We start from the raw sequence: 26747 nt of genomic DNA, 5'->3' as shown, positions 1-26747 counted from the left end.
TAATGTAGCAGCTCCAGAGCCCCTCTCAAAGGTAAGCCTGATGCCATCACTTCGGTGCACCTGCTGGGTGCTCCTCAGGTAGAGGAAGCAGCTGGAAATTCATGTTTGCTGCCCAAGCCTTGTCACCCATTGGGCCTTACCCCTTAACTCGGTATGGAGCCTTCCAGGGGTCACAAGGTTGGCACTAAAGAGTAGTGATCATGGAGGTTGTTTGGTTCAAATTAAAACAGAACAAAACTGTGCTGTTGGAGGGCCTTTAGGACACAATAGAGGTTGTCATGGGAGATGGACTTGCCAGTCCTACAAAATTGTACAGTCAGTGGACCACTCAGAACCTTGGTTCTGTGTCCCCATTGTGGCTCTTGCTCATGATTTCTTCCACTTAAAACACCCTCTGCCCTTCCCCCATTTTCTGATGATGAACCTTACATGTCGCTTTTTTAAGGGATTTTTCTGCCACTCCCTCCTGTCTCCCCTGCCCCCACACCCCACTCACTGAATGATCACCCCCCCCATGCCTTCATGCTTCCATTAGTATATTTAATCAATACTAACTGGATCCCTTACAGTGTTTCAGGAATACAGCAGGAATACCATTTTGGAGGAGATTATGGTCTAGAATTGAGTATTTTCTAAGACCAGAGCCATGCATTGCTGTTTAAATTAATTAAAATTAAATTACATTAAACATTTAAAAAAAAAACTTCTCAGTTGTACTAGTTACATTTCCAGTGCTCAGTAGTCAGATGTGGCTAGCAGCTACTATGTTGCACAACACCCATGTTCTGGAATAACCTTATCTTCGTGAAAGGTTCTAACAGTACAAGAGAAAGGGGGGATGGACAACAGACACACACACACACACACAATTAAGGGAAACAAGGGAATAAATGCTGCATAGGTAAATGAGAGAGCGTAGTAGAGTGACTGGTTGGCTCCTTTAGACAGAGGGACGGAGGGATGTCTCAGAAGGCGACAGTTAAGAAGAGGTTGAGAAGAAAAGGAGAAATCTGAAACTGATGGGGTGAAGGAATGGAGATCAAGACAGAGGCACCACTAGGGGAAAAGTCCTAATGTGGGGACACATTTGAAAGAATCCCAAATGGCGGGAGCCCTGTGGCAGGGGAGAGAGGCACAGAAGAAATCCAGATCACTGTGGGGGACTTTGTACATCTGGGTAGAAAGTGAGTGCTTTTGTTTTTAAATTTTCTGAGACAGCTATGGGGGTGTTGTAAGGGGAAGAGTGACACGATCTGATTATATATTTACCATTTACATCATTCTGCCCAGTTTTATTAGTTGCTTACTTACCTGTCTCTCTACCTGATTGCACAATCCTGGGTTTTTTCATTCTTGGTTTATTGAGTCATGTCCCATTAGTCTCCATATGTGAATAATAACTGGTAGGATCGAATTAAATTAGAAAAATCATTATCACTGACCTGGTGGGCTTTGGCTGAGTCTCCGAGTATAACAAAACTAGTCATATTTTGCCTCCCAGATTAATTAATATAAAGTATGACCTAATTCTTTTTGAGGCATTTCAGAATTTGTCCCCTGACTTTTGGTGGTGGTCAAGGTAGGGGTCAATTTTATTCCTTCCAAGTATATAAAGGTAGAGAATTAAGAACAAAGTGGGTGTCCAGAAACGAGTGTTTTCCCTGCGAGAACTCATCTTGTTACCTATTTGGATTCAGGTGTGGGGCATTGAAAAGCTAGGAGGGCTTTTACGGATCAGACAGTACAACCATTTTATGGAAGAGGTGAATTTCAGCAAATAGGCCTGTAGACAGCTTCTGTGATGTCCCAGTATCAGGAAGGAGCTTGTGTTCATGGAGGTGGAACAGAGTCTAAAGCAAGGGCCTGCTCTAGCTAAGGCCTTCTTCAGACACCAAATCCTGCCCCCACCCCTCCCATCCACAGGGTTGGCGCAGCAGGCTTGAAAGGGCACACTCTAAGGGTGCTGGGTGGTATGGGCCATGAATGGCCATCTCACTATATCTCATGACAAAGCCGAAAAGCTGAGTTCTCATACATGCTCTCTAGATTTTCAAATCTTGGCCATTCCTTTTAAGAAATGAATTTTGAAAACCATGGTACAAAGTACTTCTGTGGGCCAAATACAGTCTTCAGGCCACCGGTTGGCTGACAGAGCTGACGGAGACCTGAAGCTGTTGTGCTTGGTCTCTCATCAGGCTTTAGGTCTTTGTCCAAGTGCGGAGATGGCTGGACTCTGGGGGTCACATTTCCAGGTAGCATGGGACCCAGCACCACATACCCAGCCCATCATCCGCGTTTCCACGAAGCCCATGATGGGCTGCAGGCAGCCTAGAGATGGAGTATCAGTGCTTCCTTGGGAGGGAGTGACTGAATTTTTGGACCAGAAGGGCAGTTAATGAAGTACTAGGCAGGCTTACACATACTTCTATAGCTTAATAATTACGAGCAAAAGTCAGAAGACCTGGGCTGGAACCTCAGCTCACTTAACCTCCCCAAGCCTCAGTTTCCTCCTCCATGAATGAGGTTGGTAGCAACACCTGCCTAAGGGGGTCTGTGAGCATTAAGTGCGTGTGGGTGCTTGGCATAGAGCCCACTACACAGTAAGTTCTCCAGAAACCTTGCTTAGCGTCAGTGCATATTTAAGTTTCATTTTCAAAGGTCTCCCACATCCCTTTTGCTCATTATAACCATCCTTTGAGGAGACAGAGCAAGTATTTTTAGAGCTGTTTTTACAAATGAGGAAATCAAGGCTTGGAGGTGCTCAGTAACCTGCAGGGATCCCCAACTTTGCAGGTGGCTGAGCTGGGATCAGAACCCGAGTCTGGTCCAGAGTGTGCTTCCTGAAAGCATTCTCTTGTCATCATTCAGTAAGATACAGTCTGAGTCATCGCTTCCTGTAACATGAATGCTTGGGCACAGTGATTCACAGTCTTCATGAATTCTTGCTACTGGCAAACTTGACAGTATGATGAAGACTGGGCACTGACCATCCTAGCTACAGAGCCCAGAGTTTCTGTCTTCGAAACTGCCTCTGGTTTCCTTCCTGCTTGCTCCCTTTATCCCCTGTGTCAGCATCAGGGGGCAGTTTGGACTCTGTTGGGGAAGGAGCTGAACCTGAGGGTCTGCTGTCCCTTGCAAGGTGCAGAAGGGTCAGCCATCCCAGAGCTGACGGAGACTTAAAGCTGTTGTGCTTGGTCTCTCATCGCTAATGGAGCAGGCTCATGTGACTGACCCAGTCAGGGTGAAAGGAGAAGTTGCAAACTCAGAATTAATACTTGTTCCAAGACCATCTGGGAAGGCGCACACCTACCAGTCTGCTTTTTCTGTCTTTCAGGCCGTAACCATCATGCAACCTTGGGTAGCCATCTCAGGCCTCCTGCTACTTCTGACGGGTAAGCGAATAGGTGGGCTGGGGTCTGGGAAGCCCTGAGGATGGGAGAGTGTAGGAGATGTGCGAGTGTGGTGTAGGAGGATGGATGTGCTTGGGCTTTGGTGGGAGCTAGTGGGTCAGCTGGTAAGCAAAGAACCAGGCTAAATCTTACTCAAAAGAAATTGCTTAAATGCTATGAATTGCAAAATCCATGGGTGAGTGAACCAGGTATGATGAACTGTGTGTCATATCTTGCCATTTGCGTTTGAACAAACAAACAGAAAGGGGGTTAGATAGTTCTAGGAGCATGGACTACTCAAGTGTATGTAAAAATATAGTAACAGTGTTAGCATGAGTGGGAGGGGATGGGGTGAGGAGACTGGGCTAAGATGGAAAGGATACCAGTCCTTCATCAAACTATCTTGTGTCCTTTGGAATTTTTTTTAAAATCATGTGCAACTATTTCTTTTCAATATATTTTATTTCACAAAGTTAGGAATAGACATAATCTGAAATTTAAAAAACAATAATCTCCAGAAGTCCAATTATGGGGGAAAGTTCATTTCTTATTACATTGTATAACTTGATTTTTATGATTAGCATATTTTATTTGTAATCCAAAAGTGATATTAGGCAAAATAAAATATTGTACGAATTCAGTGAAAAAGTCACTTTCTTATTTTATGTAACCATGAGCATTCTTATTTCCAGAGCATTTCCCAAAGTCATAGCCCAATTCTAAATATAACTGGTTGGTGAATTTCTGATTTCTTTTAAGGGCTACCTTGACTGCATTTGGCATTGTGGGGTTTTTATACCACTGTTCCAAGAGAGACTTCTTGTTTTTAAGTGGCATAATTTAGTATATGATTGAGTATTTTCCAGTTATCTGTTTTCATGGGATAAGTGGGCCTCACTCAGTTGTGGGGCTAGTATCAACTTACGAGATGGGGTCCCTGTTGGATTTTTTTAGACTGATTCTAAAGCCCATGATAAACCGCAGCTCCTTCTAGAAGTATTAGAAACCCATTTTCTTAAAAAAAAAAAAAGATTTTATTTATTTATTTTAGAGAGAGCTAGAGAGTGTGGGCAGGGGCAGGGGCAGAGGGAGAGAGAATCTCAAGCCGACTCTGCACAGAGTGCAGAGCCTGATGCAGGGCTTGATTTCATGACCCTGAGATGATGACTAGAGCTGAACCCGAGTCAGACACATAACCTACTAAGCCACCCAGGTGCCCCTAAAAACCCATTTTCTAAAAGTTGATTTCTGAAGAGTTTACTAGACTTCTGCCTTTAAGCCAATAATACTTTTTTAAATCAGTTTTTTATGTTAATTCCAGTATAGTTAACATAGTGTGATACTCGTTTCAAGTGTACATAAGTGGCTCAGCAGTTCCGTACATTACTCAGGGCTCATCCTAATAAGCAGGCTCTTGGTCCCCACCACCTGTGTCATCCATCTCTCCATTCACCTCCCCTCTGGTTGCCATCAGCTTGTTTTCTATAATTCAGAGTCTGTTTCTTGGTTAATCTCTCTTGCTCTCTGTCTCTCTCTCTTTCCTTTGTTCATTTATTTTGTTTCTTCAATTCCATATATGAGTAACAGCATATGGTATTTGTCTTCCTTTAACTGGCTTTGCTTAGCTGCATCCATGTTGTTGCAGATGAAAGCCAGTGCTGCTTTAAACAAAACATGAGCTCTGCTTTTCTTACAAGAGAGGTGTTGTGCGGTGACTTCACTTGCAATAGCAGTTTAAAAAGTTGGGGTAAAAATTAAAACTTAAAATGCAATAGAATTTTTCAAACATATTTCAGTTGAGGCAGTGATTGAATCTGGGGGAGGAGGAAAGCCACAAGTCTTACCTACTGAATAAGCATATATACCTGTCAGACACAGAATGAAATACAGAGTCATGTATTATTGGAGTGTCATTTGGTTCAAACCTTTTAGAAAGAAATTTGGCCATGTTCATCAAGAGGCTGAAAATATCGGTGACTTTTGTCCTGGTAACTTTTCTCTTAGACATCTGTGCTGTTAGAAAACAATCCTAAATATAGGAAAAAAGTTTAAATTATATTTTATCTACAAATATCAAATAAATAATGCTTTTAAAGAATATGTTAATGTAAAAATGCTTACAACAAATTTTTAATTTGAAGATGCAAAGTTCTATGATTACAAATGAAATAAACTATGTAAAAAGAAAAAATGAAAATACATGTAAAATTAAAAGATTGAGTCCTCATGCTCTGTTTTCTCTTTATTTATAGATGCTGTAGTTTCTTACACTCAAGTGATTGGAGTGGTGGGTCATTCCATCACGCTGCCCTGCACCTACTCAACAGCTCCTGGAGTCACAACCATGTGCTGGGGCCGAGGGGCATGTCCCATGTCCCGTTGCTCAGATGAAGTGGTCTGGACTAATGGATCCCATGTCACCGTTCGGAAGCACCCACGTTATAAGCTAAAGGGAAACATTTTAAGAGGGAATGTGTCTTTGACCATAGAGAATGTGGCCCAGACTGACCGTGGTCTCTACTGTTGCCGTGTTGAGCACAAGGGGTGGTTCAATGATATGAAACTCACCCTGTCACTGGAGATAAAGCCAGGTGAGCTTGTCTTCTGTCTTCCTTTGATCACTTCATGTGGGTGAACTGAGATGTTTCCTGTTTGGTAGTGACTTTCTCTTCCTTTAATCGGGAAAGTGTTGGTTCCTCGAGTCTTGTTTTTCAGTAACTGTTGGAAAGTAGAATAACTTCTATTGGTATAAAATGAAGTATTCAGAACCAATCTTGAGCAAGACCATAGGGGAGAGGATCTTCCCAGTCAGCAAACTATCTCCTAAAGCAGGTTTTCAAAAATGCTAGTTGGTTCAGGGGTGCTCAATGGCTTAGTCAGTTAACCGTCTGCTTTAGGCTCAGGCCATGATCTCAGGTTCCTGGAATTGAGCCCTGCATTGGGCACCCTGCTCAGCAGGGAGCCTGCTTCTCCCTGTCTTTCCCACTTGTGCTATCTCTGTCTCTCTGTCTTAAATAAATTTTTAAAAATGCTAGTTGGTTCATGAAAAAGCGTTTAATGTTCCATTGTGAAATAGAGTGAACGTTCTTACCAAGCTGAATTTGCTTAACTTAAAGAACTGCCCTTTATTCTCTGAGATTATGTTTTAGAAGAATTTTCAAATGTTATAAACATTTTAAAACTGTTTTGGGGAATTTCAAACATATAGAATAGGTAATATAATACAAGGTCTTGTCAAGTAGGGATAGCACCCAGGTATAACAATCGTCAGCTCAGTCTAGTTGCACATACGTTGTAAAGGGATATATAGTTCCATCCTTCCCCCTGCCCTGCCTGGGATTTTTTGAGGCACATTTCATATCATATCACAAAGTTGCTTGTTTAAAAATTAAAGTGACTATACTGCAATATGAAAACATTTACATCCCAATGACTATTCACCAGTTGTTTTTAAGAATTTGATGAAATCCAAAAATCTGTCTTGATGTGAAAATCCTCATTTTCTTTACCATTGGATAAACAGAGTGGATTCTTTGGGATTTCCCAGTTTCTGGTGTTCCTTCCTAATGAATTTCCCACCACTAAGCTCTGATACTGACAATAGAACCCAATACCTGTGGCCTTAATAAACTATGTGTCTTCCTTCCTTCCTCCCTTCCTCCTTTCTTTCTCTCTTTTACTTCTCCCTCCCTCCATCCCTCCCTCCCTTTCTTTCTTTCTTTTCTTTTCTTTTTTTTTTTTAAGGATTTTATTTATTTATTTGATAGAGAGAGATCACAAGTAGACAGAGAGGCAGGCAGAGAGAGAGAGAGAGGGAAGCAGGCTCCCTGCTGAGCAGGGAGCCCGATGCGGGACTCGATCCCAGGACCCTGAGATCATGACCTGAGCCGAAGGCAGAGGCTTAACCCACCGAGCCACCCAGGCACCCCTCTTTCTTTCTTTTCTTAAGAGGAACTTGGTTTTGCAATCTCCCAGCTTTTGGACTTGGTTTGTTTCTTTTGTGAAGACTAGCGACATAAGGTCAGTTCTGATGGAGAAACTAGCTGACCGAGGGGGAAACCATCTGTGGGAAGCAATTTAGGGAAGCCAAAAGAGGCTGGTGATAATCCTGTGCTCTAGACGGAGGCGAGGAAGCAGCCTGTGGAGAAGAGATTATGATTACAACTTTCTTGGATTTGTAAAATTTATTATTGGTATGGCTGAATGTTAGGAATTGACCTAGTAGAGAAATGAGTAGGACACTTTTAAAGTGCTTCGAAATTCTTTAGTAGGTGGGCACTTATAAGGCCGGTGCTCTGTCAAGTGGGAAGAGGGTCTGTAACTGAGCCAAGGAGACTCTGCCTCCAGTAACCAATTCTTTGCTTAACTTTGCTTGTGGTTTTCACTGGCTAAGCTTACTCTTCAAACTTCTGTTCAGGCTTTTTTATACCAGCATCTGCAGTACAGTTTGCTCCCTTCAGCCTGGGGACAATATTTACCAACTGAAGAAAACAAGCTCGTTAGACAGTTTGATTAGGTTACCCCTCTTTATTGTTTCCCTTACTCTCCTTTGATCAGATGTTTTGCATGTGTGCTTTTCCCCTTGTAGATTAGATTTTAAACTGGAAGGAGGGGATTGGATTGTACTCTTTTCCTGAGTCACTAACTACAACTTAGATCAGGGTTAGCAAACCCTAGCCCTAGGATCAGGGCTGTAGATCAGATTACAGAATAGTCCCACTGTTTTATACATTTTTATTTGAGCAGCCATGCGTATATATTGTCTTTGGTGGCTTCCCTTTTACAGGGAGTGGAGCAAGTGCCCCCGAGACCTAAAGCATTAACTGTCTTGACCTTTCCAGAAACTTTGCTGACGTCTGCTTTGGATTAATACTTTGCCTATGATAGACACTCACAGATATTTGTTGAAAAAAGTGTTTTCCTCTTCATATTCTAAATTAAATTGCATCTTTCAGAAAGAAAAGTTCGCAAACCAAGTGAACCCTATTTAAGAGACATGATTTTCTTTTGTAGTTAGGTCAAAATTTAAGGAAACTTCTTGCAGAGAAAAGGGTGCCCAGTGAGAGCAAAAGTATACATTCTTGATTCAGTCCTTCATTGGTTTGCTTTTGTACCAGGCCTGTGTGGGGGCTAACTTCTGGTTTTCGCTCCATCTGGGTAGCTCTGATACCCCCACTAAGTGATTTGGAATCCTATACCACCGCAGAATCTGGAAAGTCAAGGACAGTATGGTATTAGCTGTTGTTATATCTTAGGTTGGAAGGAACCGTAAAAAGTCTAGTTTACCTTCTAACCAAATGTAACTCATCTGTGTGATTCATCTAGCATATGCTAATGGCTGTGAGTTAGTCCTCATTTAGGACGCAGGTCCCTCTGTCCATATGTCACCCTCAGGCCTGACTGGACTGAATGCTATTTATTTGGTAAGCATTCTAGGCGTGGGAACTCCTACTGAAGTCTTAGTCATTCACCACGGAGAGGATAAAGGCTGCTCCAGGCTCTGGACATTTTCCTTACCTCACAGATGTTTATGAAGATACATAAATCTGATATGCATGACTGGTCTTCTCAAAGTGCTTCAGTGTAAATCCCAGGTGACATTTTTCACCTCTGAACCTCCCCAAATATATACATTTTAGTGCAGCTGTTTCCTTTTTGCAAGTATGTCTTCAAAGCCCTCCTCTGTCACAGATTCTAGTTAACCGATGACAAGAACTCTCAGTTCAGGGAAGATTAGTGCCTAATTTCTGCCCCGGGACAGCCTCTCATTGGTTATGTTAGTCACGGGCCCAGCACAAGGCTCTTGTTTCTTGCTGCTTGATTAATCCTTGCTTTCATGTTGGTTTCTAACTCCAGCTGAGGTCACCAGTGTTCCAACGTCACCTAGGGTCTTTACCTCTACTTCTTCAACTCCAGCACCCACGCAGAACCTCAAGCCAGGTAAACCAATGTGTTTCTTGAGCCCCAAGGTCTTCTAATGAGAGGATGTAGACTGTACAAGGCATTGTGTTAAGGCAGAAGTACAGTCTAGGCTAAGGGTTCTTACCTGGGTTCCAAGCATGGGCTTCACAGGGTCTTTGAACCCCTGTCTCAAACTGTTGGGTCCCCCCAAAATTGGGTACCCCAATAATGGGTCCGTGATTAAAGGAACGAGACTGATACAAAGCGAAGGTCAAGCAAAGCTTTATTTCATGCCAAGCATCAAGAATCAGACCGACCGTCAAACAGACCGGTGGGGGCTGCCCCTACAGAAAGGACGACCCCTCCCTGCTTTCCAACTAACTTTTATAGAGCAAAGGCCATGTGGTTGGGCCTGGCCACACACAGGTGGCCAATGAGATTGTAACACACACAGGAAACTCCACAGTGATGCTAGGCGACCAATTGAATTACAATTTACCCTAGTAGACATTTGAACCAGCCTATGACCTACTTCAGAATTGGCGCCCAAAAGGTGCCCAAAGGGCGGGGCCCATACTCCTTGGTAGCTAGGAGACAGTATGCGCCCCCACTGATTGAATACCTCCACCTGGCCTGACCCACCCTTGTATTTGGACTTTGTTACCTGGGACTAGTTTCCCAGACTTGCTTTTAAATAAGTTCCCCTGAGGGGGGGCAAGGTCAATTTAAGTTTTACAACAAAATGGCAGTTCAACCAGGGTGGGGCCGCTCTGGCTGAATAGGCCCTTACATACAAAACCATATGCACCTTTTTATAGATAATCATTTTTAGAGCAAGGAAACTCATAGCTTTTGGCCAGATTCTCCAGGGCATTGATTATTAGCAACACCCCCCAAAAAGCCACACCACTGATCTTAGACATCTAATGAGGGTGGAGTGGTTTGGCCCAGTTTTGAGCACAGGTTTTTGAGGAAAAAAATAGGAATGCCAGAGAACAAGGGTCCAGGTAATGAGATTCTGTTCTTACAAGGAGCTCTGAGTAGAGATCAGTTAGTCCATTCTGAAGCCAAACCTCCACTTGAGGGTGAAATTTCAGTGAAGTTAACATTTTCTTTGTTTCCTTTGTGACAGAACCATGCTAAGTACTTTTCGAGTATTATATTTCTTAATTCTTATGACGACCCCGATGCACTATATGTGTGATTCAGTCCCATCTTATAGTTGTGAGAACTAAGGCACAGAGTCTGAGTTCATTGTGGAAAGTTACATGGATAGAAACTACTTGAATCTCCATTAATTTGAATTTTGGGACTGTGCTTTTAACGATTGGATTGTGCCTTCTACCATGAGCACTGAACTTATGTTTGGATGAATTTGTCCTGATCTGACATCCTCACTGAACAATCCTTTATACCATTACCCTGTCTTCTCTGGGCAGTCAGTCTGCTTACACAGTTTTGCTTCCAGCATCCTTTAATTTATTTGTGCAGCATGGAAATAACAAAAGATACTATTTATACTGATGAAAAAGTAAACATCAGATTTTAAAGACTTCAGGGACTTAGAACTTACATATCTGTTTTATTTTTTTTCATTCAGACCACATGGTTCATACTTTAAACTTCTGATAAATAAGGCCTTAGATTTAATACAGATGGAGAATAATTTGACTTAAAGGTAGAAAAGTAGCTTGCCATTCTGAGGACAAGTTGAGATGCAAACTTTCTATCTCTAGGATTAAAAAGATTACTTTTAGTGGAGATTTGTAAAGCCTCTTTGATCCCTTGGAGTGGGGCTGGAGTCTGTGGAGGAACAGAGATGTCACAACCTCTTAGCCAGAAAAATCTGGTGGAACATACGGATTTCCCTGGATCCCATTGAACCACATGTATATTTAATCAGGAGGGATCTGAAGGACTGGGCCTTGAGCTGAGTTTGGAAGAGGGGGCTTTAGGTTAAAACTGGGATTTGGGAGCCATAAAAGTTTGTAAGAAAAACAGTTTTGTTCATTCAAGGCAGCTGAACACACTTGACTTTCTCAGTATTGATTTAGCTTTGTAATACTTAGTTTGTGTCTGCAAATGGCGGTGGATTAGTGGCCTTGGTTTGGTGAACATGCATGTTTAAAGCAAAGATTCAGAAGAGAAGTGTTGGCCAATATGTCCTTGTGACCTTCTCAGGGATAGTACTGATGGTTTTCTCCTGAGTTTGAGTTGAGTTGAACAGGAAGGAGGTGTGTGCTGGAGCAGATCCAGTGTGGGAACGTTTATCTTTACATCCATGCTCTTCCTGTGCTCAGTGTCTCTTCTGTATCCTAGTTGCCTAAAATATTCATGGCATGGTTGGGTGGAATGTTTTAGACAGGGAGAAAAGATGCCTGCCAATACACAAACTTGGGGAAAAAAGTTAAGCCCAAGAGGTCTTCACACCCATGCAAGTTGAGTATGGATTCTGATCACCTGACTTCACTGTCGTCCTGTTCTTAGTTCTTTTTTTTTTTTTTAAGATTTTATTTATTTATTTGACAGAGATCACAAGTAGGCAGAGAGGCAGGCAGAGAAAGAGGAGGAAGGGAGGAAGCAGGCTTCCCGCTGAGCAGAGAGCCCGATGCAGAGGCTTAACCCACTGAGCCACCCAGGCGCCCCTGTTCTTAGTTCTTAAACAGAGTTACACCGTGTTATAGATTTGAGCATTAGAGAGAAGCAGGAAAATAGCTCAGAACACGGGAAAGGGTGATGTTGAAATTTGGAGACCACTGTGGGGAAGGGAAAACAGAAAGACCAATGAAAGGGAAGAAAAGCCCAGGTTTGGGAGTTCTTATCCTGCCAGCACCACTAACATGGTCTAAAATTTCTGGTGCTCTGTGAGGAAAGTATATAAAATGAAATATTTAAAATGTTAAGAAAATACACAGAGAGGCAAGTGATCAGAGCTACACGTAAGGTGAGATATTAGAAAGGAGTGATTTTAGAAAGGAAAGGGAAACCCGGCCCCGTACTGAAAATTCTTAGTGAAGCTTTTTGGTGCAAAACTGAAGATGAGTCAGATAACAACGGGAAATGAGTCTCACAAAAGGAGTGACTAGAATGTCTGTGCTGAAGGAGCCAGGTCAAGGTCCACTGAGAACAGGGCTTTGAGAGTTGTTAATTATCACCACAGTTCAGACATTGGACAGTGTTGTTACCTGGAAAGAGACCTCAAGGAATTAAGTCATGTCCGTATGTGTTCTGTGCTGATCCATATGTGTACCTTCCTGGAAAGATGTGTGGATGGATAATGTGGACCTTGAATAAAGCCAGGAAATCTAGATGGGTCTATCTGGGAGGAGGACAGGCAAGTTAGCCCAAACTCCCATGCCCTATTCCTGTGAAAGTGAAGTATTACTTGTAGGAATAAAAGCTTAATTGGATGTCCTATGTATGGTGTGCTGTTGTAGGCTTTGGACATTTAGAGAGATCCTAGGAGTAGAAAAATTGTGAAATAACTCTAGATACGGATAAACTCTTCAGATCGTTATCTAGATAAGATTTCATGATAATGGTACACCTAGATGGCTGTTTAATGCCTCAAGGCCATCTTTGAATACATTTCTAAGAGGAAGTTGGAAAGAATGGAAGTGGGTGTGTACGAGGCATACCTTCGGGGGCTGGCTGGCTGTGGGCACTGCTGGGAAGTAGATGGTGATTCCTGATTTTAGTTTTGTTTTTTTATTTTTGTTGAGGGCGGGAGTGTTCCTCTACAAGGAGAGCACAGTTCTTTCATTCTTTTCATTCCAGAAACTACTTCATCCTCTGCCCTGCAGACAGCAGGAACCCAGCCTACTGGGCCACGGGAAAGTAGCACAAGACAGCCCACCAATTCACCACTGTACTCCTGCCCCACCGGTAACTCCTTTTTCTTTCCTGGATTCGCGGGTGTACTCACATTTTGATAATTGCTGAGATGTTGTAAAAGACCACATTCCGAATAAGGCACATCTGACGTGAGTGCTGATACTGGCCACTGCAGGCAGCCATGTGACTTGAGCAAATGTCTTACTCGTTTAGAATCAGTTTTTATCATTTGTGAAATGGATGGAATAGCAACGATCTTGTAGGATGCTTTTGAGGATTAAATGAGATGAAAACACTAATACCTCGTTAAAAGGTGGTAAGTAATAGATACAATAGCAACTGTGACTCTTTCTTCAAAGTCTAGAATCCATACACCTGACTGGCCCAGGGAGCTTGTATGATTTGGGCACACCCACATGCATAGCACTATTTTTCTTAATCAAATGAACTGCTCTTTACTCCAGACTTATTAGTGGGCTTGCTGTCTTGGGCCAGAGCCATATATCAATTAAATCCAGCTCTCCAGTATCCAAACCAAACTGGTCAAACATATTTATGCTTCATCGAAGACCCAGACCCTAAGTACATCTAGGAGGCTCCCCTGCTACCCTGTGAGGCTTGCATGGACACTTTGAATTGGGCTGAGGACATCAGCACCAGCCCCAAGACACATGTCCCCTGGGACTGTCTATTGTCTTCTCCGATTTTGTCCCACTGTTCCCATTCTGGGCAGGTCTCATATAATCTTTGTTTATTTGAAACCAAGATTCGCCTATCTTTCCTGTGGTAGAGAAAGGTGATGCTGAATGGTCTCATTTGCCCCAGATAATTCCATTACCCAGAGAGGTTATTTTGGGGAGTGCCACAGGCTGAACCCCTTTGTAATGCAGAGCTGGTTTACCTGTGCTTGTGTTTGTGCTGAATCCAAACAGGTTCAACCTTGGAAGACTCCTCTGTAATGTCTGTGACTCATTGTGCCCAGGAGTTGCCAGTTAGTAGGGCCCTCCCCCTTCCCGCCATGGCTTACCTTTTGCCAGTCATTCCCGGAAGCTGGTTAATTTAAAATGGACCTGCAGCGAGATTCACAGAGGGGCCTGTTCAGCTGGGATTAGATAATGGTGACATTTGCTTTTGAAAGTGGAATCCTTAGTGTGAACTGCTTCTGGGCACAAAAACAAAATGGAAATAAAGAGAAACACAAGGTAGCAGCAGGGGGAAGCAGCCGCACCACATGCTTTTCAGGTGCCAGTGGGAAGCACATCCGAGTTGGGAATCTTGGACTAAAACCCGGTCAAGGTAGAGCTTTCCACGGTGGAACAGACATGGGAGCAGCTGCGTCCCCTGTGACTTAGCGATCGATGCCACCTTGGCAGCGTGCCTGAGGGTCTCGAGCCAAATCCTCACCATGCCTGAGTCAGCCTTCAGCAAACTGAAGACTCAAAGGAGCAAAGAATGTTCATTTGGGCTGGAAAGGATTTTGGTGCTCATATGGTGGCCACCCACACTGGATAGAGGGATGTGCCGGGAAGCTGTCATACATTCTCTCACTTAATTCTTTGAAGGCAGGTCTTGTTGATTGCTGTTGCTAGATTAGGGAAGCCCAATAGTTCTGCTTTAGAGACAGGCAGCTCCCAATTCCATGGCCTGCCACTGACTGCATGCCCACGGTCGTGATGGTGGCATTTGCCCCTAGATGTTAAAGATGATAGAAGGACGTGGTATTTGGGAGGTACATTGCACAGCGTCTCTCTCTCCCTGATGCTCCTTCCAGGGTAACGTAATAATTAATAACAGCTAATATTTACCTAATAATAGTGTTCAGTCCTTAATGTACATCATCTAATTTGACAACTTCATGAGAGGGGTACTGTTACAGCTTATAGTTCTAGCTGTATTTACAAAATCGATATTTCAAACTCTAGTAGTAAAACTTGAACAGTCAAAGCTTTAAGGCATAATATCCTTTTATATTAGGATTTTTGGCAGTATAAGATATACTAGTTTCACAGCTGATGTAACAGATATTTTTTTTTTAAAGATTTTATTTATTTGTCAGAGAGAGAGGGAGAGAGAGCGAGCACAGGCAGACAGAATGGCAGGCAGAGGCAGAGGGAGAAGCAGGCTCCCCGCCAAGCAAGGAGCCCGATGTGGGACTCAATCCCAGGACGCTGGGATCATGACCTGAGCCGAAGGCAGCTGCTTAACCAACTGAGCCACCCAGGCGTCCCGTAACAGATATTTTAAAAAATATTTCTGGATCAAAGTCTTGGCACATTGGCATGTAATGTAGGAGTTACATTACCACCTGCTTTAGATCTCTTAGTACATTTTACTCACATTCTGAATAAAACCATTGTAATGTCCATTCGGAATAGAGTGGTCCTGATCTTTGGATGTGCATGTGGTCTTTGGATACTCATTGACAGGTTCTTAGCTGGCATGAAAATACCGATTATCTACCATTAAGCGGCATTCTTAACTCACTTCCAAGGATGGGTCCCTGCAATTCCCCTAATTCTGTAGATAAAACTTTGTGTCTGTGTGCATTTTCCCCCCATAAAGATGGCAAACTGTGTCCATTTTTTAAAAAAGATTTTCTTTCTTTATTTGACAGACAGAGATCACAAGTAGGCAGAGAGGCAGACAGAGAGAGAGGAGGAAGCAGGCTCCCCACTGACCGATGCGGGGCTCGATCCCAGGACCCTGGGACCATGACCTGAGCCGAAGGCTGAGGCTTAGCCCACTGAGCCACCCAGGCGCCCCAACAGTGTCCATTTTTAAGGGTCCAAGACAAAATGGTCAAGAAACACAACCTTAGAGGATAAATTAATACAGCTCAGTAACTTGGTATGACTTCTGCAGTGTTTGCAGCATTTCACCATATTATTATTCAACTTTTCATTCACTACTGGAAGGCAATGTGAATATATTTAGTGTCTACAGTGAAAATTCAATATTTTTTGTAATTATAATTAATTTTCTTTCTTGTTGAGCAGATGGGAATGACACTGTGACACAGTCTTCAGATGGCCTTTGGCATAGCAATCAAACTGTAAGCATTTTTCTTCCTGCTTTATTAGCTGAATTCACTTGTATGTCTCCCTGGAAGCAAGTTACATTTAGAGAATATTTCTGTAAGACTAGCCCACAGATTGATTCTTCTAGTTAAAATAAAAAAATAAGAAAATAATTAGACTCAGATAGGGATACTTTAATTAATTTGAAAAGTTCATACAGGTGGACTGGTTTGTTAGAGTTTGATAAATGATACTGTATTCTGTGTACACATGCATATACATACATAACACATACTACAGGCTTTCTCCTGACCAGAAATTAGCAAGAAATAATGAACAACTTTAAGGAGAATGAGTTAACATGATAGGCCAAGGAAGACTTTGGTTATCATTAGGGAAATAACACACTTTGACTCAATGGAGCGGAGGCTACCCAGAACAAAAATACTATGTCAGCGAACATGTAGTTGCTTAAGTAGATTCTCATATTCTTTTCTAACCCAATTGCCGTCCTTCATAGACATTTTTTCTATACATAAACCTCCCCATATTATGACATATTAAGGTATTAACATCTTAAATAAATTTGTGACTTAAAAAAAAAGATTTTATTTATTAATTCAAGAGAGAGAGTGAGAGAGAGCATGAGCAAGGGGGAGGGCCAGAGGGAGATGCAGACTCCCCACTGAGCAGGGAGCCAAGCAGGATCCAATCAGGGATCCAGATGTGGAACTCAATGTCAGGACCCTGGGACCTGAAGGCATATGCTTAAGGACTGAGCCACCGAGGCATCCCAAGTCAATTTGTGACTTTGAAAGATGTTCTTATACTTTTCCCACAGTGAGCTTGAGAAAAATCTAAGGGGTCCTCATCTCATGATGCTCATCAAAGTCTCATCTTTGCAAATAAGTTAGACAAGTTTATCAGTAGGACTTTTTCTCTTGGTTTCTCTGGAAGAAATAAGTTTCTTTTTAGTATATGCAAATAACTCTCCAAAACAGCAAACAAAACCAAAAAGTTTGGAGATGTGAGAATAATCTTTCTGGTCTCAAGTAGTGAGAAATGACAACACAGCCATGATAAGAGATATTCAAGCTCGGGCATGGTGGGGTTATTTAGCGTGGAGTCAGATGGCTTTATGTCACATCCATCAGTGGTAATACTACATAGGAGTAATATAAAATTTTTTTAACAACTTATGTGGCATGGGCACTGATGGATCTGATGGATTGGGTAGAATTTGTAGATACTTAACTAAATGTTGGAACAACCACTATGTAAATGATTCTTCTATTGGTATATGGCTAGACTTAATGCTGGATTAAAAAAAACACAAAAAACAAAACAGACAAAAATAACCTTCTGAGTGGTGAGATTGCTCTTGACCTCAGTTCCTTGTAGACAGGTGTGGTTAGGAGCGAGTAGTAGCGATTTAGAAGCAAGTTCACAGCAGGTCGCAGTGAAATCATGGGCCTTTTGTGTCTGGACTCTGAGGATGTTGAGAGGTATTATCCCCCACATCCTGAAAACATGCAACATATATTTTGACCCAGAAGGTTTCAGCTTTCTGGACTCTATTTTAAGGAGAGAATTGAACAAGTACATGAAGATGTATGAGAAAAGCTGTTCTTTTTTTTTTTTTTAAAGATTTTATTTATTTATTTGACAGAGATCACAAGCAGGCATAGAGGCAGGCAGAGAGAGAGGGAGAAGCAGGCTCCCTGCTGAGCAGAGAGCCTGATGTGGGGCTCGATCCCAGGACCCTGGGATCACGACCTGAGCAGAAGGCAGAGGCTTAACCCACTGAGCCACCCAGGTGCCCTGAGAAAAGCTGTTCTAATTGTTGCTGTTTATAATCATGAAAATGCTAGAAACAATGTACATGTTCAACAATAGGGGATTAATTACTTAGTCAGTTAAGCATGCCTGCATACTGCTATTAAGAATGTAGTCACTGCAGTGTGTTTACTAACATGGGAAGACAGTTAGTATTGATTGTTAAGGGGAAAAAGCAACCGTTAAAATAGTGTGTGTATGTGTGTGTGTGTGTGTGTGTGTGTGTGTAGTAGCATATATTGAATATAGTAATTGCTTCTGTTAAGAGAAACACTAAAGGATAAAGTTCTAGAAGAATATATAATGAAAAATGGTAATAGTGTTTGTGTTGGAAGGTAGGTTTATGGTTGGTTTTAGTTTACCTTTTTTCATGTTTAGCTGCACATTCTAAAATGAACATTCAGTTTTTATGTCATATTTTTAAAAATGAAAGCAAAGCCTCCCTCCTGTAGCCCCATGTTACATCTAACCGCTTTACCCTCCCCCCCGCAACATTGGTCAAGTAACAACACCACTCTAACCTCCCAGACCCTGGCCATTTCCCCTTTAAGCCCAAACACTAAGTACTTTCCCTTATCCCCTACCTTCCTCAGAATATTATCAGGGAGTACATGAAAGTACCTTTGCCAAGAACCCTGTTTCATCTGTAGTTGACAGACACAAACACAGAGGTTCAGAGAGGCTAAAGAACCTGTCTGAGGTCACACAGCAACTAAGTCGAAGAGAGGGGATCCCGACTCCGGAGATTAAACTTTTATACAGGAAGAGACTTGATACTTCTCTCTGGTCTTCTTTTCTGTTGAATACTTACCCTCTGGGATGTCTTTAGGATTCGAGCTAAGCTATGTAAAAGGGCTGAGTGTGATGCTTGGAGTATTTTGGGCTTATTCCAGAACGTGGTGAGCCCTTACGAACTGCACTAGGATGTTTAGACAAATTTCTACATCTCCATCCAGCTAACAGCATCTCAGGTAGTTGTTAATGAGGGCCACGTCTCCGAGCACCTACTTTCAAGTCCATTTATTTAGACCAAGAATCTTGAATTACAGCTTTTAAAAAAAAGGACTCTAAGCAAAGACCAAATTCAATAACTTAGCACATTCAGATACCATCACCAGGCCAGCTTACATATGAACAAAAATTGTGGGTTTTTTTTTGTATCAGGATATATTTAATGGAAATAGCTTATTGATTTTTAAAAATATGTATAATTTACCTATAATAAAGTACACCCATTTGAGGCATACAGTTTAAGTTTTTTTTTTTAATTTTATAAACATATATTTTTATCCCCAGGGGTACAGGTCTGCGAATCGCCAGGTTTACACAGCACTCACCATAGCACACACCCTCCCCAATATCCATAACCCCACCCCCCCTCTCCCAACCCCCCTCCCCCCATCAACCCTCAGTTTGTTTTGTGAGATTAAGAGTCACTTATGGTTTCTCTCCCTCCCAATCCCATCTTGTTTCATTTATTCTTCTCCTACCCCCTCAATCCCCCATGTTGCATCTCCTCTCCCTCATATCAGGGAGATCATATGATAGTTGTCTTTCTCCGATTGACTTATTTCGCTAAGCATGATACCCTCTAGTTCCATCCACGTCGTTGTAGATGGCAAGATTTCATTTCTTTTGATGGCTGCATAGTATTCCATTGTGTATATATACCACATCTTCTTTATCCATTTGTCTGTTGATGGACATCTAGGTTCTTTCCATAGTTTGGCTATTGTAGACATTGCTGCTATAAACATTCGGGTGCACGTGCCCCTTCAGATCACTACGTTTGTATCTTTAGGGTAAATACCCAGCAGTGCAATTGCTGGGTCATAGGGTAGTTCTATTTTCAACATTTTGAGGAACCTCCATGCTGTTATCCAGAGTGGTTGCACCAGCTTGCATTCCCAGGAAATGACAGATGCTGGCGAGGATACAGTTTAAGTTTTGACAAATATACATACCTATGTAAATACCCCCCACTCAAGATATAAAACATTTCCACCACCCCCAAATACATTTTGAATTTTAAATGATCTTTGAATTTCACCATATGGTTACCATCTCAGACAGCTTGGTCTTACCTTTCTTGAGCCAGAAATAGCCAAGGGCCAGCAAAGATAGATGGGTTCAAGCACATTATTTTAGGGAATGTCTTTTTTTTGGGGTGGGGGAGGGAGGGTGAGAGCATGGGGTGGGGTGGGACGGGGTTGGGCGGGAGGAGGTGAAGAGGCAGAGAGAAGGGGAGAGAGAATCTTAAGCAGGCTTTATGCCCAGCTCCTTCTCATGACCCCGAGATCATGACCTGAGCCGAAATCAAGAGTCAGACACTTAACTGACTGAGCCACCCAGGTGCCCCTTAAGGAATGTCTTTTATCCATAACTCTAACAAGATGTGTTTTTGATGCACCGATGTTTCCTCAGCATGTGTCGCTGGCACAGAATCCGTGGATGACCACCAGTAAGGGACTGTACATTGGCATTTGCGTTACTGCTGTGGTATTGTTCACCGTACTGGTCATCGTGATTACCAAAAGTAAGTCACTGCAGGTACCTGCAGGAACAGAGCAAGGGTTCTCAAGGCAAACAGCCATGTGGTTGAGATTTCACATACATTTCTGTTTTCTAATCTCTTTCTCCCTCTCTCTCTCTCTCTTTTTTTTTTAAATTACTGGCCTATAAAGAGAAAGATACCATATAAATTCTCCAGAGATGGAATTAAATATTAAAGAAATGAGACTGTTTTGGGTAGACTTGGGATTTGGAAGGTAACACGCCATTATTATATATATGATTTGTTCAGATCTTTTATACTCACTCCCCTTAGAAACCAGTGTTTGTCCCCATGAGGAATGATATTGTTGAGTTTTACAGGACCCACTTAACAGGAGAGGCAGATGAAACATTGGATGAGAAACTGATTTTAGGGCTAGGGCTAGATGGGCTTCAAAAGGTAGCCATCCAGGGGCACCTGGGTGGCTCAGTGGGTTAAGCCTCTGCCTTCGGCTCAGGTCATGGTCCCAGGGTCCTGGGATCGAGCCCCACATCAGGCTCTCTGCTCAGCAGGAAGCCTGCTTCCTCCTCTTTCTCTCTCTGCCTGCCTCTCCAACTACTTGAGATCTCTGTCTGTCAAATAAATAAAATTAAAAAAAAAAAAGGTAGCCATCCAGCAGTTGTGTTTGGGGATGTGTCTGCTGTGTGTGTGTGTGTGTGGTGTCTGCGTGTTCTCGTGTGGGTGTGTGGCATGTGGATGCGTTTGCACTTGGGCTGTGGTATGTGTGTGTGTAGCCTGTCTCCTATGAAAGATTCATTTTCTAAAATGAAATTCAGTTATTAATAATTGTGTTAAAGTGGGGTGCCTGGGTGGCTCAGTGGGTTAGGGCCTCTGCCTTCGGCTCAGGTCATGATCTCAGGGTCCTGGGATAGAGCCCCGTGTCGGGCTCTCTGCTCAGCAGGGAGCCTGCTTCCTCCTCTCTCTCTCTGCCTGCCTCTCTGCCTACTTGTGATCTCTCTCTCTCTGTCAAATAAATAAATAAAATCTTTAAAAAAAAATAATCATGTTAAAGTAAGCCTAGGCATGTGGGTGAATACACTAAACCATTAATGAAAATGAAATACTTTATACTAAGAGATTTCTTTGGGTCTTGCTGATTCAAAAGGAGTTACCAGAGTAATTTGGAAATCGTCCAGTCTGGGTGTTTTGTTTTTTTTTTTTAAACATTTTTTCTTCTAAACTTATTTTTTCAGGCTCTATCTCTGTGCAGATTTTGCTCATAGGAAAATAATAGAAATAATATACTTGTTTAAAAAAGATCTCAATGTGTTTAATTTTCTCTTCAACTCTTTTCCAATTTAGAATATTTCTGCATAAGAAACAAGCTGGAACAACTAAAGTAAGTTCGAAAGAGTTTGTATCAGTACCTTTTGGTATTTCTACTCTGCCAAAAATAAAGAAAAAATTCTCTCTGTCCTTCTCCTCTTTTTCTCCTAAGCTCTGAAAATCTGGTTTAATGAGCCATTAAATCTGGTTTAATGGTTGTTATACACAACTTCTAGTGATATATCTTTCTATATTTCTCTGAATTCCCCTGTTACAGAAGGATCACCTCAGTCTTAACCTCTTGGAGCAGGAGATCACAAATTTTGTTTGATGGAATATTTGAATGTGTTGTTTGGTTTGTTCTTTAATTTCACTCAGTGCTTTGTTTATTGAATGTTTATTGAGGGTCTGCTATATTTCAAAGAGATGAGCAAACAGACAGAAAACCATAAGCAAATAAACAGAGTCTTTTTTATGCTTCTAGACAAATACCATGGGGGAAGATGAAGAAAGGTAATGGGCTATTTGAGGGAGTCCCAAAGAACAGAAGGCAGCTCTGTAAAGATGTGGAAGATGACACCTCCAGGCTGAAGAAGTGCAAAGGCACTGTGGTGAGGCAAGTGCCTCCCACTCTATAGTTCCTGTCTTTCCCTGCTGTTCCATTCCCAGGCTGTTGGTTATCTAGACCCATAGGCAATGGAATTTATAATTTTTGTAAATCCATCCTGTTGCACAGTTAAAACTTAAATCCCCTTTGCTTGCATATGGTCTGTGGTCCTCTGTTAGAATAGTCGTAATAGTAGGAAGCCCCTACTAACTTCCAAATCCAAGTAGCTTGCTTCGTTTGGTACATACAGCTTGGGCCTTAAGCAAGGTCTTCAATTCAAAACCCATCCCTCTTAGATTGCCACACATTATTTTTAGTTCTCTTTCATTGACTGACTGCCCCCAGTCTTTCCTAGATCTGAATTAATTACATGAGCCAATCCGCTGAATGCATCTTGAACAATGCTCGGCACATTCTATGCTTTCTATGACGGCAGTTATGCCTGTTGTAACAATACACCCATGAGAGAGGCACTGTTACTGTCAGCAGACAGACTGGAAAACAGGTTTAGAAGTGTTAAGTGACATCCAAAGGCACACCACATGGCAGGTAAAAAAACCTCAGTCTTTGATCTTTTAGAGTCCCACACCCATACTTAGAGAAGCTTTTGACTATGTGCGTCCAAGAATGGAGGAAAGCAATTACTCCTAATACTCAGAAAAGCATGGCACACAGCATCCTTTTAGCTGATCTCGGTCCTTTCACCGCTAACTTGTTTCTAATGGCTGATTTTTTAGCACCTAATGATAAAAGAAAATACTTACTTTAGTAAAATATAAAATATATTTTATAAAAATGCAAAATATAAAAAAATATAAATATAAAAAAAGAGCAAAAAACCCTGAGCATTTCTTCGTGACTTTTCTCTCTCTCTCTCTCTTTTTTTTTTTACACTTATATCACACTGACTCATTTTAAGCTCCTGACACCTAACCTGTTCTCAAACATGTATGAGTGGTCGCTTAAAGATCAGAGCTGAGTAAAGCCTCAGTATGTTCCATGAACATTTCTGGGCAGCCAAACAGGCACTCTTTACCGATTATAAAACAGCAGCTGTATCCAAATGGCATGCATGACCTTTCTGTACACTTACTGTATGAGTGTATGTGTCAGGAACGTTGCCTAACCCATGGCTTTCAAATTCGAATTATGGAAACAGGAAGATTGCTGACACCATGAGCCAGTACACACTTATGTGAAGCAATAGTATTTTACTGTATTTAACATGTTCTGATACATTTTGTGTTCTGGGTTTATCCTAAATGCAGGTTGTAGACCGCTAAATAAATTGAATAACCTTCTCCAGAAACGTACGGTCCACAGTTAGAAAAACAGCAGCCAAACCATTTCTTAGCTACTCTTGAGAATATGCAGCTTGACTTAGGACTTCAGTTTGATGTCTGACACCAGTCTTCTTAGATTTTCCATTTTTGTATTCTATTGCATGAGTTTTCTCAAGGAGAATACTTGGATTTTCTACCTCCTTATTAAACAGACTCTCCTACAACATAATATGGATCTCCTATTCACTTCATAGGGCTCTGGGAGTTGCAAATACCCAGCCTTGCCTGCAGCTACATGAATGTGCTTGTCATCCTTTAGAAGTGGTCTGCTTTTCCTAAACGACTCATGTTATTCTTTCTGTAGCATGGTTTCCATGAACGACCCTTGGACTGGAGCTTTGCAAAGTGCAGCCGAAGTGGGCATCCGAGCAGAAGACAATATCTACATTATTGAGGACAATGTTTATGTCATGGATTAAGACCCAGTGGCCCTCTAAGGATTTATGTCCTTAACTGTGGGAGACAATGACAAAATACCACCATGTCTGAGTTCTTGTAAGCCCTAGAATGATTTTTCTGTTAATTTCCAATGATAGTCCAACATGTCAGTTATGTTGGGTAGAGTGACTGGTTCATCTGTGTATAGTCACCCTGATTGGCCATAGAGTCCTAATTTTTTATGCTAAAACTTAATTCACTGTTTCTCCCAAATGTGAACACTTTATAATTACATATTCTCTTTGGATCATATGAACCTTATATCCATCAAGAATTCTCACCAGTGAGAGAAGAGCTACCACTTTGGTCACCAAAGCTGTCAAGAAAAGCAGACTAGCAGTTAAAATCAGCAGATCTGATGTGGGACTTAAAGGACTTCACTTGGAAACAGTTTCATGATAATCTCTTGTTTTTTACCTTATAACTCCAAATGTTAACATTTCTTAGGTTCCCTGAGGCTTTCAAATCACAGGGGTACACAAGTCTTTATTTCCCCCGTGGGGAAATAGAAGTGAATGTGATATCACCACTACAGGTCAGTCTGATTTTGCATGGCTCTGGAAATACACAGTATTAAGGTTTTCCCTGGACCCGGGGTGGGTGTTTTAGCAGTTAGAAGAAACTAGGGTAGGGAGTGGACCAAGTAGATACCAGGGAAAAAAATCAGTTGCCCTGTGATTTATTGCATGCTATTTCTGCTACATCAGTTCCACAGTTCCAAGCATTTGTATATACGATTGTCATGCTCTCTGAACTAATTTTGAGAATGAGGCAGGGCAGAAATAAATAGAAGAAAAAAAGGGAGAAGGCTAAAAGAAATAGAAGAAAAAGAGGGAGAAGGTTAAAAGGCTTCCTGCTTTAGAAAAGTTATTTTGCAAAGGTAACAGTGTTGTTTGAGAATGTTACTAGTTTCAATCAAAATTCTAAATTGTCCTCAGGTAACTGCAATTTTAAAATTGTTCTGGAAAGATGAGGGGTGTTTTTTTAAATAGCAAAAACAATTCCAGTGCTATTCCTTTTTTTCACGGTTCAGTTAAATTTTTGGTTTTTCCAAGAGTTAAGCAAAGGCTAATGGCAAGGATATCTTTAGTCACTAGGAGCTTTGCTACATGAACAGTTAAGGAGGCTGGGTATTAATTTCAATCTGAGTAGACCTTGAAAGAAGTCCTGCTTAGGGTTCAGAGTTACTCCATAGTGGTCTAGGAGGGCAGCATGTTTGTTTATTTCTGAAGACAACATCTTTGACATTGGTCTGTGGGGTTCTAGGACATGGATAGGACCTCCAAATAAAGGTTTATATGGGCAAATAGGATTGTTAAACATGCTATACTGGGTTTTCCAAGTGATCTGTCGCAATCTAGGCTTTAATCTGAAATCTACATGTTTATGCATGTTATTTTAAAGCCTAGATTTGTATCTTCTCTGGAAAGACCTGGCAACATTGGATGGCATTCCTACATAGTCAGGGCCCCATTAAATGGTGCTATAGCCCTCCCCACCAATACCTAGTCCTCGCCTTTCCTGAACACACACATTTGTTCCTTGCTCTGTGACTGGCACTTGGAATTTCTGACAGCTCTCTTCTCCATACCCTTCTTGGTGATTTATGATGGCACATTAAAAGTTCTGAGAGTCTGGTTAATGTTACCCAGCATTTCCAAAATTTACTTGAAACCCGTGAACACAGTGACTACCAGCCTAACCAGTAACATTCCGTGAAGCAGTATGTAAGAACATGTGGGGAAGGAGGTGGTACACAGAATTAGGACTAGGACCCGAGTTCTAGTCTTAACTCTTAACAGAAACACTGGATGACATTAGGGTGAATCTTGCTGCTGGCATTTTCTAATCTTATCATGCATAATTATTCCCATAATTGTATTGGTGTGTAGCAGGAATTCCAACGACATGTTACTTCAAGTCTTTGGAAAGTGGAAAACACTACAGAAATGCAAAGAGCCTTTTGGGTTTTATTTTTGCCTTTTCTTTTTTGCCTTTTCTTTTTCTTTTCTTTTTTTTTTTTTTTTTGGTCGAGTTTGCAATAATGATTTAGCCTTAGTGCTCAGTAAATAATTCCAGTGGTGTTGCATTCATATGTTTTTTGCTATATGGTACTTTTTTGGGGGGAGCAGGAGTAATGTATCTTTTTTGGAAAAGTTGATATTTGGTAATTTGGCTAATTTTATACTGTAGAAAAATGTGTATTGTAGAGGATGAGCAGGTGAGAAGGTAGGAAGGGGAGGTATTTAGTTAATACTTAATTCCCTCCTGTGTGTATATCCATCTTGTAGAATGTATTGAGTTTTGTTTTCAATCCTTCAAGACAATTGAGGTTCCATTTTCCACAGTCTATCTTGGGACTTTAGGACACTGGTGTAAGTAAGATATTTAAACTTGAGAAATTCTGCACGTCTTTAAGGAGTAGCAGAACCAATCTTTTCACTAATTGCTAATCACTAAGATAATTTTATGAGTACATGATAGTATGAGGGACTCTTTGTGACTAGTTTCGTTTGTGGGTATACATTAATAAAAGATATTTTTGTTTTCATTTTGAAAATT

The 26747-nt window shown here is 41.6% G+C and overlaps 1 protein-coding gene across 5 annotated transcripts; it reads left to right on the top strand.

Moving 5' to 3' along the window:
- On the top strand, positions 1-26747 carry HAVCR1 (hepatitis A virus cellular receptor 1). Of its 5 annotated transcripts, none has more exons than XM_047731318.1 (9): positions 1-31; positions 3335-3392; positions 5642-5980; positions 9246-9329; positions 13068-13175; positions 16121-16176; positions 20402-20513; positions 21834-21870; positions 24052-26747. In XM_047731318.1, exons 2-9 carry the CDS (start codon positions 3347-3349, stop codon positions 24164-24166), a joined length of 897 nt encoding a protein of 298 aa, XP_047587274.1. In that variant the 5' UTR covers positions 1-31; positions 3335-3346; the 3' UTR covers positions 24167-26747. The 5 variants fall into 5 exon arrangements, with proteins under 5 accessions (XP_047587274.1, XP_047587273.1, XP_047587271.1 ...); XM_047731317.1 differs by lacking the exon at positions 1-31 and adding an exon at positions 2958-3139; XM_047731315.1 differs by lacking the exon at positions 1-31 and having other exon boundaries at positions 3158-3392.

This window comes from Lutra lutra, chromosome 5 (assembly GCF_902655055.1).
Source record: "Lutra lutra chromosome 5, mLutLut1.2, whole genome shotgun sequence".
NCBI lineage: Eukaryota > Metazoa > Chordata > Mammalia > Carnivora > Mustelidae > Lutra > Lutra lutra.
The sequence above is the reverse complement of the archived record's forward strand: the minus strand, read 5'-3'. Positions and strand labels throughout refer to the sequence as shown.

Coding starts and splice junctions, on each gene's coding strand:
- HAVCR1 (XM_047731315.1), top strand. CDS start 3,209: ATGGAGCAGGCTCATGTGACTGACCCAGTCAGGGTGAAAGGAGAAGTT. Junction 16,177..20,401: donor TTTGGCATAGCAATCAAACT/GTAAGCATTTTT, acceptor ATGTTTCCTCAG/CATGTGTCGCTGGCACAGAA. Junction 21,871..24,051: donor AACAAGCTGGAACAACTAAA/GTAAGTTCGAAA, acceptor TTCTTTCTGTAG/CATGGTTTCCATGAACGACC.